Here is a 13,075-nt window from a genome sequence, read left to right as displayed (position 1 = left end):
GTTGTGACATTCTTGTTCGTGGTGTTTACTATGGAAACGTTTACGAAGAAAGTTGCTCGGTCCATTTGTTGTGTGACGAAGAAACATGTGAAACGGGTAAGCTTGAGTTGATTGACCTATATAGGTTTATTCTTGTGGTAGTTTACTCTGGACTTGGGATACTGTGGGGGTGGGTAATTGTTGTGTCTATACGAGATGGGATCAAACACAACAAACTGTTACTTCTACTACTTAACATGGGTAAATTTTACATACCTACGTACTCGAAAATATTATTTCTATTAAAAAGACATACATAATTATTTCATTTATTTCAGTCTACTGGCATTTTCTATTCATAATTACTCGTATTATTTAATTTAGAGTATCAGGGTTCGCTCATTAAGTATTATAATTTTAGAAACCTCATTAACATTATAATGAGAGTATTAAACGTGGAAAGTATGTTGGTATTATTTTCGGATTAAAATTGCATGACGGAGGCATTTGTGATATAATTATAGCAAGAATTTTCGCCATTAGATATTGGATATTCATATTCTTTTTCACCTTGAATGGAATTTCACTAATTTTTGTTAATTTTTTGCTAGGTACCTATGTCCTTTATTTTAATAGAGAACATCAAGACATATGATTTTATTGTCCACTGATTTTGAACAATCAGACATACATATGTACATATTCCAATTTTTCCTAACTTGTAGGTATATTAGGTTCCCTGTGTATACTTTACTTTCTAACATTCATAAATGTTTTCATTTATCAAAGAGTGAATATTATTTCGAATGAAAAAGCTACTCTTACTTCCTACTATCTTTCTCAAAAAAAAAAAAAACTTTGTCCTTTTTACTCGCACTCTATTTTCTTCCGCAATACCTACTTCATATCTCGTCTTTTGTTCTAGATCCTTTGTTTTAAGTGTTTTAACATCTTTGTCTGAATTTTCCTCCCTCCCCCTGTCGAACACGCTTTTGACGTACATACAGGCGTTAGGTAGGTACTCGAGTTCTCAAGTACTCGATGTTGGGTTGAAAACTTTGCTCACAAATTAGACACAAAGAGACATTAAGACGATATAAAACCCATTATGAAGACATAGTGCTTTCGGTTTGGAGTTGCCTTGTCTTGGTAGCAAATTTATTGCTTCTTGTAAGCGACATCAGTGGGCAATTATTTAAACCAAGTACCGATAAGTACTTGTTTATAGGCTCGATTTACCTTGGAAATGTTAGAGGGAGTTTGGGAGAGAATGGACGATTTTTCTGGTGGGAATTGGTGTTTAATTTCTCGGTGGCGTGACCCCTACTCAAGACCCTCGCCTCGTAAACAGGAGGGTGCCGCTTCGATCCCAACCGCGGCGTGGAATTTTATCCTAATTATTTGCCAATTTGAGCTCATAATAATGAAGCTCAAAGGGTTAGGTGGTAGAGAATGCCTCTGGCGTATACCGCACCTATTGGTTACCTTCCTTTCAATTACTTTGTTAATTTGACAAAGCGACAAATGTAAAGCCTGTCGATTATAGCTTAAGGGCAAAAATGTTTTATAAAGTAGGCAATACAGTAAAACAATCTAGGATAGCAAAATATAGTAGCAGAGTACAAGCTTTTTCATTCCGTGTTGGAGTATACAACCCCTGATAATAAATAATGGAATCCGCAACTATGCAACATGAAATACACGTAGGTACTAGCGTTTGGAAAGTTTTCGCGTTTTTTACGAGGATTCGTGGCATGGAATTCCAAAGTATTTATTGCTTCCCGTGAAGTTTGGATTTATTTTCATAATGTTCCATATAACATTGAAAAATTTAGATTTATATCTGGTATTTCAAATGGTCAGGTAGATATATATCTACGCAGAAAAAAGGTAACAAGCAGGGCCCGTCCCTCCGGGAATTTTTTAGCCGGTAGTTTATTCGATCATGGTTAAAGAATACCTTTGTACCTACCTAATTTGTTTAATATTCAGTTTATTATCATTCTCGATTTGATTTTTTGATTTTACTTTCATGTAATGATTTAAAATCAAGACTAGAGCCCGTTCTCCCTTTATTCCCAATATAATGTTTAAGTCACCCATCCATTTATTGGCCTTGCTCGGCGTAGCTTAACATAGGTGACGCTAAAACCGGTCTTAAAATAACGACTAAAGTGTTATCTAAAAGTCGCTTTGAGTTTATAGGTCGTCGCGACAAATTTCGAGATCAGAGCTCATTTGTGTAAGAAAATGTGAAAAAAATCCCCCAAAAACTAGTTTTTTTGAATTTTTGGCTTTATGGTTTTTTGGACAAAATTTGCACCACCATTTTCGTGATCCTGGTAAAAAGACCTTTAATTTGATATATAGGTCGACCAGGTTTGGATAAGGGTCTTAAATGATCGGCTGAAGTGTTATCTAAAACTTTCTCGCTTTGAGTTTATAGGTCGTCGCGACAAATTTCGAGATCAGAGCTCATTTGTGTGAGAAAATGTGAAAAAAATCCCCCAAAAACTAGTTTTTTTGGTTTTTTGGCTTTATGGTTTTCTGGACAAAATTTGCACCACCATTTTCGTGTTCCTGGTAAAAAGACCTTTAATTTGATATATAGGTCGACTAGGTTTGGATAAGTCCTTATATGGGGACAGACAGACCGACCGACCGACAGACGACACCGAAGCGAATACAATAGTCCGTCCCCTATATCTTTTATTATTAGTAATAATAAAGGAAGGACGGACTAAAAATTGAATTTTATTCGAACTTTCATGCCTAACTTCATTCCATTAGGTTCCTATTTCCTACTGAAACTTTTTCAACACGACACTTTTTATGGGCTTAAATGTGATCTTTTTTTTAATGTAGTAGGTACCTACTTGAAAAATTTGATTGAAAAAAGGCTCTAACCTAAAACAATTTGTACTGTTCACAGGGTTTCAGCTGTATGCGTTCAAACCGAAGGAAAATCCAGGAGCTCAACTCCCAAGACAAGGTGCTCCGGGAAATCGTCATCCCCACCAAAATGTATTCGAGCGTGTACGTGAACGATATGTGTAGGAGTGACAGTTCTTGTACCATAATCACGTTCTTGGAACCGGAGACCTTGGATAACCTGGTCAACCAGAAACTGGAAAACGTACGTCTGAATAATGGACTGTTGAGTGGAAGGTAACCAACATAAATGCCTACGCTCGCTTAACTGCCGCTGTCTGAAGCATTCTCCATCATGTTGATGCCTATGCTGATACTGCTTAAAATATTCTCCATCATCCATCCCTTCGGAGTTCTACATCATATCACACCTACATGTGAGACTTCCCGTAGGAATAACTTAATGGCAATACGAGTACCTATTAGAATTAAGGAAAATTCTGATAACTCTTTATCGGGAAATATTGGGGTCGAGTGGATTGGAACATATGACATGCTTTCAGGCACACTCCATCTGTGAAGAGTCTAGGTTTACCCTGCCTTTGGGATCAGTTTCATTTGAAGAAATTATTTAATTTGAAGGTAGCCATGGAAGTTTCTGTTGAAGAGATAATACCTATAGCTCTGGAATTTACGCCAACTTGATGCAGCTGTGATGAGACTGAATATTGATCATAAGTTAATTGTAAAACACGTTTAAAATTCTATTTACCTACACATTTTCTCACATGTTAAATAATACCTACTTGGGTCCTTTGTTTGTAATTTTGCACCAAAAGTTCCTATTTTGTACAGTTTTGTTTCAAAAGATGTAGAAAAAAAACATAGAGGTCGTAAAGAATAATTTCAACTGTCAAGTGAGTCTAAATTTTGGACATTTCTTATGCCATCCATAACTTTTTCGCCTCGTAAGAGCAAAGTGTCCTGACTCTGACCATTTAGTCTAATCTGAGATCTGACTCATATTACATATCTGTATTCTCTGTTTAATGTCTGTAATGTAATGGAATTACATGTCCTAGGGTCCCCCAAATGTCCCTGCGGGGTTGGGATAAACGCCAGTGATATATATAACTAACTAGGTACCTACATTTTTAGACTGGGAGATAAAAATAGCATACCTATTACATTTTACTATCTCTATACATATAAAATATAAACTGTTGAGCCAATGCCATGACACTGTCATACTAAATAAAGCACCACAAAAATGTTTTCCAAACGAGATTATTCAAATTTTACGACCTCTCTGTTTGTTCATACGTACGTGTTTTTTCACATCTACTTTTTATGTGTACATTTAACTTTGTATTTAATCTGTTAAATAGAGAGATATCAAGTACAATTTTTTGTACATAATCTAATTAAGCTCGTTTTACCTTTTCTCTCTCTTCCTCTCTCTCTCTCTCTTTCTTTCTCTCTCTCTTTCTTTCCCCCTTTCCCTCTCTCATTTTTTGAAAGTATGCTAATTTGTTCTTTTTCCCCTCTCTCTCTCTCTCTCTCTCTCTCTCTCTCTCTCTCTCTCTCTTTCTCTCTCTCTCCTCTTTCTTTCTCTCTCTCCTCTTTCTTTCTCTCTCCCTCTCTTATTTTGTGAAAGTATGCTAATTTGTTCTTTTTCCAAGGTGCCTACTCACGACAAGTCCAAAAATGCAAATCGATTGAAGCCAATTCAAAACTACTTATCGTTATGGAAATCGGTAGTAGACGCAGTCCAGTTGTTGGCTTTGCTGGATTGTAGGAATGTCCGAAAGTTATCACGTGAATCCATGGCATGGATTAGCGAATTCCCCGTCCAAGTGTGAAACGCGATTGCAGTACCTATCTTAGGATTCACCATACCCAATTCTATCCGGTTTCTACTCTCCTCGAAAAATCTCAGCTTAGAATCCGGTTTTCTACCTACTTAGGGCACTTAGAATCAGGTTTCTACACTTTCTACCCACTTAGAATCCTGTTTCTATCCGGATTCTATCTGAGTACCCGGATTAACTCGAATCCATTTAGAATTTTGGACTGGGCACAATGTACAGGAACCAAATCCACTCCTCATCGTGTTCGTGTGTAGGAGCCTTTATTTTTTATGCTTCGTTCTTAATTTAACAGCTAAAACTTTTTAAATTCCAAGGACCTATTCGCTCAAGTTGCTCTTCTGTCCTTAATTTCCACCCCGTGTTTTCTCACTTTTGACGTCTGTTACCTTCCTAGCTTTTGTCCTCCACCTTTCTCTCTCTAGCATTTTCTCCTCGAGTTTATGACGTAAAACAACGTCATTAACTGAAATTTACTCAGAATTTTTGAAAAAGTAGGTACCTGAATACCTACTTGTGCGTAAGCGGGTATTAAAAAAACATCGGAAAAAAAAACGTATGCGAAAAACATAATACCTATTACCTACCTACGGTACCTATAGTCCTACACTTATTGGTGGTACTCCAATGTTTTCTATACAAAGTAGATGTACCTGCACATACATACATTACCTACCATATTATCCTACCCTCCCTCTTACCAACCTACCACCCAACATACGAGACCTCGTTTAGCCTGCTGGGGTAAAGGGACTTTTCAGTCCTATTCGGGCAGCGCAGGATATATAAGTTATATTCTACTCTAGACCGGTATAAAATTGTACCCTAGTGACCTTGGGTTATTAATTATTGGGTTATGTTCCAATACCTCCAATGTAAAAGAGGTAAAAACGGAAAAAAGACGAAGAGGAAACAGAGAGAGAGGGAGAGAGAGAGAGGAAGGTAAAGGAGAAAGAAAATTAAGGCTGAATGAAACCTAAATACAGTGCTCTGTCTGTGTTGTAGGTAGTTAATTTCTAATTACAAGTCATTCGCCCTTATGACGATAATATTGTCGGTAATTTTCGTTTCTCTCTCTCTCTCCTCTCCTTCTCTACTCGTATTTCTCTCTAATTGGTATTAGCTGTAATGAGTTCTATACATAGCAAAATATACAAAATATGTGCATATGTATGTATGCTATTTTATATTTTTGTAGGTACCTACGTTGATCTTTCCTAAAAGGGCCAGCAATCCGAGTTACACAGATTAATCTCTTTACTGCGGTTTTAACCCAGCTGGATTAAAAGAAAAGCCTTTTTGCATACGAGAGGTAGCAACTCTTTTAACCAACTGAAAAGGCCAAATCGAACTTTTATTGAAGACATCCCTCGACTTTTTTTTTTAAACCTTACGAGACTAGTGCACACCCAAAGACCAGCAGCACGTGATATCTTAGGATGAAAAAGCTATAGGTGGGAATTTTAAGTAGCTTCCCCTCATCGACAATGAAGATGAATTTTTGAATCTTCCCTAATTAAAATGGTAATTTCCTCCCGGTGCGGTACCGAAAACCAGTGTCGACGCTTCCATTATTCTCTCTCCCTAGAGGGATGTAAGAGAATACGGGGGAAAATCATTAAATGCGTGGGGACAGCAATTTGTTGATTTGGTACCTATTTGGACCAAGTACAAAATGACGACACCGAAGCGAATACAATAGTCCGTCCCCTTATACCTTTTTATTACTATCGTAATAATAAAGGAAGGACGGACTAAAAATCCCCTTTACCCCCATAGCCTAACCTGCCTAATCAAAATCTGCCTCTTTTGATATTCATTTCATGACATGACTTTGTAATTCAACAAGCTAATGAAAAAGAGCAGGTAGTTCATGTACACAACATATGCATAGTATACCTATTCAAATTCATCTCTTATTTCAGATATGTTATCTATGTACCATGCAATTCATTCGCCCACACATGCAGGAAAATCCCATGCAAATAGGAAATTATGTAGGTCAGCCGAAATGGACTGTTTTCGATAATTTCGATATTTTATCATAGTAGATATGTACGTCCAATACTTACTTATAGATAGGTATGTCTAAATGTATAAAAGTACATATTAAGCATGATAAAGCATTTATTATCTACCGATGGTGTCAAATTTTGGGTTTTCCCCCCAAAGCGCGTCAACATGCATTGAAATTCCAAAAGTTAATAATGATCTGACTAAAATAGTAAACAATTAGGCAACTAATTACGTAGGTATCTACAAATTCTACGTTATAATTATCTTACCTGTTTAGATAGAATTTTACATCAAGCTCATTTCTGTCGAGAAAGTCGAACGCAGAAAACAGGAAGGTATTTGAATCTGACTTTCGAAACGCGTAAAAATAACCGACTTTTCCCCTGCGGGCGTTAAAATTTTAAAAACATCGCTCAAAAAGTCTCAAAATAGCTAAAATTTAACACGAATTTTTCCCTCACAGATACGAATTTTTCGCCTTGTAATGTTCAAAAATACTTTCAATTTTAATTGCAATTTTTTAAACGACCAAGTAGGTACCTAAGGTACTCAAAAAGATAGTGTCTATCTGAGCCGTAAATGAGTAAAGTTACTGAAGGGACCGAATTTTTGACGTCCTCTACTGACTTGACTAACGGACAAACTGAACCCAAACCAAACTAATTCGAATTATAACTGCAAGTCGTGCTTCAAAAAAAAGAGGGGGGGGGGGGGGGAAACGTATGCGAAAAACATAATATTACCTATTACCAACCTACGGTACCAACAGTCCTACACTTATTGGTGGTACTCCAATGTTTTCTATACAAAGTAGATGTACCTGCACATACATACCCTCCCTCTTACCAACCTACCACCCAACATACGAGACCTCGTTTAGCCTGCTGGAGTAAAGGGACTTTTCAGTCCTATTCGGGCAGCGCAGGATATATAAGTTATATTCTACTCTAGACCGGTATAAAATTGTACCCTAGTGACCTTGGGTTATTAATTATTGGGTTATGTTCCAATACCTCCAATGTAAAAGAGGTAAAAACGGAAAAAAGACGAAGAGGAAACAGAGAGAGAGGGAGAGAGAGAGAGGAAGGTAAAGGAGAAAGAAAATTAAGGCTGAATGAAACCTAAATACAGTGCTCTGTCTGTGTTGTAGGTAGTTAATTTCTAATTACAAGTCATTCGCCCTTATGACGATAATATTGTCGGTAATTTTCGTTTCTCTCTCTCTCTCCTCTCCTTCTCTACTCGTATTTCTCTCTAATTGGTATTAGCTGTAATGAGTTCTATACATAGCAAAATATACAAAATATGTGCATATGTATGTATGCTATTTTATATTTTTGTAGGTACCTACGTTGATCTTTCCTAAAAGGGCCAGCAATCCGAGTTACACAGATTAATCTCTTTACTGCGGTTTTAACCCAGCTGGATTAAAAGAAAAGCCTTTTTGCATACGAGAGGTAGCAACTCTTTTAACCAACTGAAAAGGCCAAATCGAACTTTTATTGAAGACATCCCTCGACTTTTTTTTTTAAACCTTACGAGACTAGTGCACACCCAAAGACCAGCAGCACGTGATATCTTAGGATGAAAAAGCTATAGGTGGGAATTTTAAGTAGCTTCCCCTCATCGACAATGAAGATGAATTTTTGAATCTTCCCTAATTAAAATGGTAATTTCCTCCCGGTGCGGTACCGAAAACCAGTGTCGACGCTTCCATTATTCTCTCTCCCTAGAGGGATGTAAGAGAATACGGGGGAAAATCATTAAATGCGTGGGGACAGCAATTTGTTGATTTGGTACCTATTTGGACCAAGTACAAAATGACGACACCGAAGCGAATACAATAGTCCGTCCCCTTATACCTTTTTATTACTATCGTAATAATAAAGGAAGGACGGACTAAAAATCCCCTTTACCCCCATAGCCTAACCTGCCTAATCAAAATCTGCCTCTTTTGATATTCATTTCATGACATGACTTTGTAATTCAACAAGCTAATGAAAAAGAGCAGGTAGTTCATGTACACAACATATGCATAGTATACCTATTCAAATTCATCTCTTATTTCAGATATGTTATCTATGTACCATGCAATTCATTCGCCCACACATGCAGGAAAATCCCATGCAAATAGGAAATTATGTAGGTCAGCCGAAATGGACTGTTTTCGATAATTTCGATATTTTATCATAGTAGATATGTACGTCCAATACTTACTTATAGATAGGTATGTCTAAATGTATAAAAGTACATATTAAGCATGATAAAGCATTTATTATCTACCGATGGTGTCAAATTTTGGGTTTTCCCCCCAAAGCGCGTCAACATGCATTGAAATTCCAAAAGTTAATAATGATCTGACTAAAATAGTAAACAATTAGGCAACTAATTACGTAGGTATCTACAAATTCTACGTTATAATTATCTTACCTGTTTAGATAGAATTTTACATCAAGCTCATTTCTGTCGAGAAAGTCGAACGCAGAAAACAGGAAGGTATTTGAATCTGACTTTCGAAACGCGTAAAAATAACCGACTTTTCCCCTGCGGGCGTTAAAATTTTAAAAACATCGCTCAAAAAGTCTCAAAATAACTAAAATTTAACACGAATTTTTCCCTCACAGATACGAATTTTTCGCCTTCTCTTGTTCAAAAATACGTTCAATTTTAATTGCAATTTTTTTAAACGACCAAGTACCTAAGGTACTCAATAAGATAGTGTCTATATAAGCCGTAAATGAGTAAAGTTACTGAAGGGACCGAATTTTTCACGTCCTCTACTGACTTGACTAACGGACAAACTGAACCCAAACTAATTCGAATTATAACTGCAAGTCGTGCTTTCTCCCCCCATTGGGAGGGAATAGAGGGAGCGAGGAGGGAAAATATTTACTCAAATCAATAGCTACGTGATACAGACACTTCCCATGCGCTAAAACTTGGAGAAAAAAAAGTTGAACATTTTGTTTTCCACGCTTAAAAAACAAACATATAAATACAATTTAACCAGTGACGTAAGTAATATTTAAGAGGGTTAGGGGGCCCTCTCCCTCTCTCTCTCTCCCTCCCTCTCTCTCTCTCTCCCTCTCTCTCTCTCTCTCTCTCTCTCTCTCTCTCTCTCTCTCTCTCTCTCTCTCTCTCTCTCTCTCTCTCTCATATAAATAATTAATATCGTAGCACCGTGGTGAGAAAAAGACATAAAAAGTCGAAGAAAAGAGCATGAGGAAGACGATGTAAAAAAAAGGAAAGAGAGAGAGAGAGAAAGTGATTATTTTATACAACTATGTAGGTAGAAAATAAGAGAGGAAGAGAGAGGGGAACGGACGAGAGGAAATTCCAAGGTAGTAAAAAAGAAAGAATGTGATAAGAAATCATGATAAAGTTAGAAAAAGAAAATGGAAAGAGACTAGACGAGGGAAAGAAGAGACAAGGAAGAAGGGAGTAGGGAGTAAAGCAGATAAAATGAGAAGGTAGGCGGTAGGTATAGTATGTTTTGAAATGGGTATATTATGTTCTTACATACCTACCTAACCATATTAGGTACGAGATTCCTAACCACAAGGGCATTTTAATACCTACCTATGTACCTACCAGCTACCAGGTAGCAGGTATCATTTGTGGTGGTTTCGAAAATTCAAAAAACTCATAATAACAAAGACGTAAAGTAAATATAACCCATATTATGTACACATCATGTGTTCTTTGGTACATTATAATACCTACTTATGCAAATACCTATATTCTCAAAAGGAAAGCTCTCTTCCTTAATATACATTTTTCTTTCTTCTTTCATATGTGCAGGGAAAACAGCTTCGAAAGATCATAAACATAAAAGTATAGGTAGGTACTGCATTTTTATATCGTGTTGTTTTCACTGTTGTACCTTTCAATCTTTCAGACCACTGAGAGTAGGGATCCCAGCGTTGGATCTAAAAAAAAAAAATGTCTCAAACGGAAATGTATCAACAGAGGTCTTATCGTTCCGAAATCGAAGGTTGGACAGGACAGGAGAAAGCCAACCGTTCCGAACACGAACCTCATCAGTTTGAGATAATGTTCGACCCGGGCGGGAATCTAACCCGCGACCTAGCGCTTACAAGGCGGGCGGCTTACCCTCCAAGCTAACTATAGACTGGCGGCAGGTCCTGTAGGGTCGTAAAATGATGCATTTTGGTTTCTAAAAGGTCGTTTCGGAGTCCTTACTCTTACAGCGGAATACTCAGAGAACCACACAAAATTCGACTTTGCCGGAAATCAAACCCAGGGCATCCGGTGTGCAAGGCTAGTATGATACCCACTCGACCACGGAGGTTGCTGAATATAACAGGTATAGCTCTGGTACATACTTACATAACTATAATATGTAGGTATACAAAAGTTCATAGTACAATGAGGTTTGTCCAAGCACAAGTTTAGACTCTAGGGGAAGAAGAGCTTTTTTCGTAGCTTGAAAGTGGGTATTATTCTCCCTATAAGCTTCTCCCCCACTCTCCTGGAGCAAGCTCTCTTCTTTATATCTCATATTTCAAACCCTCGAGTTCTATTCTTATCATTTTCTTTCGATAAAATGTTAGCTAGGGAATTAGGTAGAAGAGAAAATTCATTTTCCTCGGATATAGATAGAAACGTATATTCTATAGATAGATAAAATATCTATACAAAATAAGGGTAGTACGAATATGAACTGTACCCATACCTATCATATTTCAAGTACCTAGTCGACTCTACATATAGGTACGAACCTAATGACCCTTATCCCTTTACAATCTCTTTCTCTCTCTCTCTTTCTCGCTTTCTCTCTCCCTCCCTCTGTCTGTGTCTCTCTAACTCTCTCTCTCTCTCCCTCTGTCTGTCTGTGTCTCTCTCTACTCTCTTTCTCTCTCCCTCCCTCTGTCTGTGTCTCTCTAACTCTCTCTCTCTCTCTGTCTGTGTCTCTCTCTACTCTCTTTCTCGCTTTCTCTCTCCCTCCCTCTGTCTGTGTCTCTCTAACTCTCTCTCTCTCCCTCTGTCTGTCTGTGTCTCTCTCTACTCTCTTTCTCTCTTCTTGTGGTCAGTCCCCAATCCCCATTATACATAATGTACCTAGATACCTACCTATCTATACCTACTACCTACCTATTTCCATTTTAAATTTTATTACTAACAGCATCCTCTCTTCGACACCCACCATCGACAAAAAAAAAGTAGGTACCTACCTACCACCCCCCTATCTACTTTCGTAGGTATTGCAAATAAGTAGGTAGGTACCGAGATACTTACAACAGTCAGTAGGTAGGTATCCGGGATTCCATAATATCAAAGTTATACTTTCTGTCAGCAGCGCGGCGATAGCACTGTAGCAGGTACCTATTGTTGAAGAAGTGTTAAGAAACGTGAAGTGAATGTGACGAGGCGGGTAGTCTGTCGACAGACTCTGGAAGAAAATGGTTACATAGACCTGCGGTTCAAAACAAAATGTCAGCAGTACTTACATACCGGTAAAAATGTTGAACAACCCATTGAGATCATCAAAACTAGGCCGGGTTAACTTTTAGTTGGATTCAACGCCGAAAATGCCGAAATAACGGTACATAGGTAGTTTCAAACCCTCGAGTTCTATTCTTATCATTTTCTTTCGATAAAATGTTAGCTAGGGAATTAGGTAGAAGAGAAAATTCATTTTCCTCTGATATAGATAGAAACGTATATTCTATAGATAAAATATCTATACAAAATAAGGGCAGTACGAATATGAACTGTACCCATACCTATCATATTTCAAGTACCTAGTCGACTCTACATATAGGACGAACCTAATAACCCTTATCCCTTTATAATCTCTTTCTCTCTCTCTCCCTCTCTCTCTCTCTCTCTCTCTCTCTCTCGTTCTTGTGGTCAGTCCACTTATAACCTATCTATACCTACCTACCTATTTCCATTTTAAATTTTATTACCAACAGCATCGGAATGGCCATAAAGATTAGAACTCGAGATATAGGTATCGGGTACTGGGTACTGTTAGGTTAGGCCAGTGGTAACGCTTGCCATGATCCCGGGTCCGTCGACAAAAAAAAAAAAAAAATACGTACCTACCTACTACCTCCCTATCTACTTTCGTAGGTATTGCAAATAAGTTAGGTAGGTACCGAGATACTTACAACAGTCAGTAGGTATTAGGTATCCGGGATTCCGGAATTATGGCCATAATGTCAAAGTTATACTTTTTTTTTATTGGAAGTCAGCAGCGCGGCGATAGCACTGTAGCAGGTACCTATTGTTGAAGAAGTGTTAAGAAACGTGAAGTGAATGTGACGAGGCGGGTAGTCTGTCGACAGACTGGAAGAAAATGGTTACCTAGACCT

At 37.7% G+C, this 13,075-nt stretch overlaps 1 protein-coding gene across 1 annotated transcript; it reads left to right on the top strand.

Moving 5' to 3' along the window:
• Positions 1 to 3,458, top strand: LOC103511357. The gene is made up of 2 exons (XM_008476079.3): positions 1 to 96; positions 2,912 to 3,458. Exons 1-2 carry the CDS (start codon positions 31 to 33, stop codon positions 3,149 to 3,151), a joined length of 306 nt encoding a protein of 101 aa, XP_008474301.1. The 5' UTR covers positions 1 to 30; the 3' UTR covers positions 3,152 to 3,458.
• Positions 3,459 to 13,075: the final 9,617 nt, after the last annotated feature.

Source organism: Diaphorina citri, unplaced genomic scaffold (assembly GCF_000475195.1).
Source record: "Diaphorina citri unplaced genomic scaffold, Diaci psyllid genome assembly version 1.1 scaffold706, whole genome shotgun sequence".
NCBI lineage: Eukaryota > Metazoa > Arthropoda > Insecta > Hemiptera > Psyllidae > Diaphorina > Diaphorina citri.
The sequence above is the reverse complement of the archived record's forward strand: the minus strand, read 5'-3'. Positions and strand labels throughout refer to the sequence as shown.

Excerpts from the sequence above, each read along its gene's own strand:
- LOC103511357 (XM_008476079.3), top strand. The coding sequence starts at position 31 with ATGGAAACGTTTACGAAGAAAGTTGCTCGGTCCATTTGTTGTGTGACG. Across the intron at positions 97-2,911 it reads CGAAGAAACATGTGAAACGG|GGTTTCAGCTGTATGCGTTC; the intron begins GTAAGCTTGAGT and ends TACTGTTCACAG.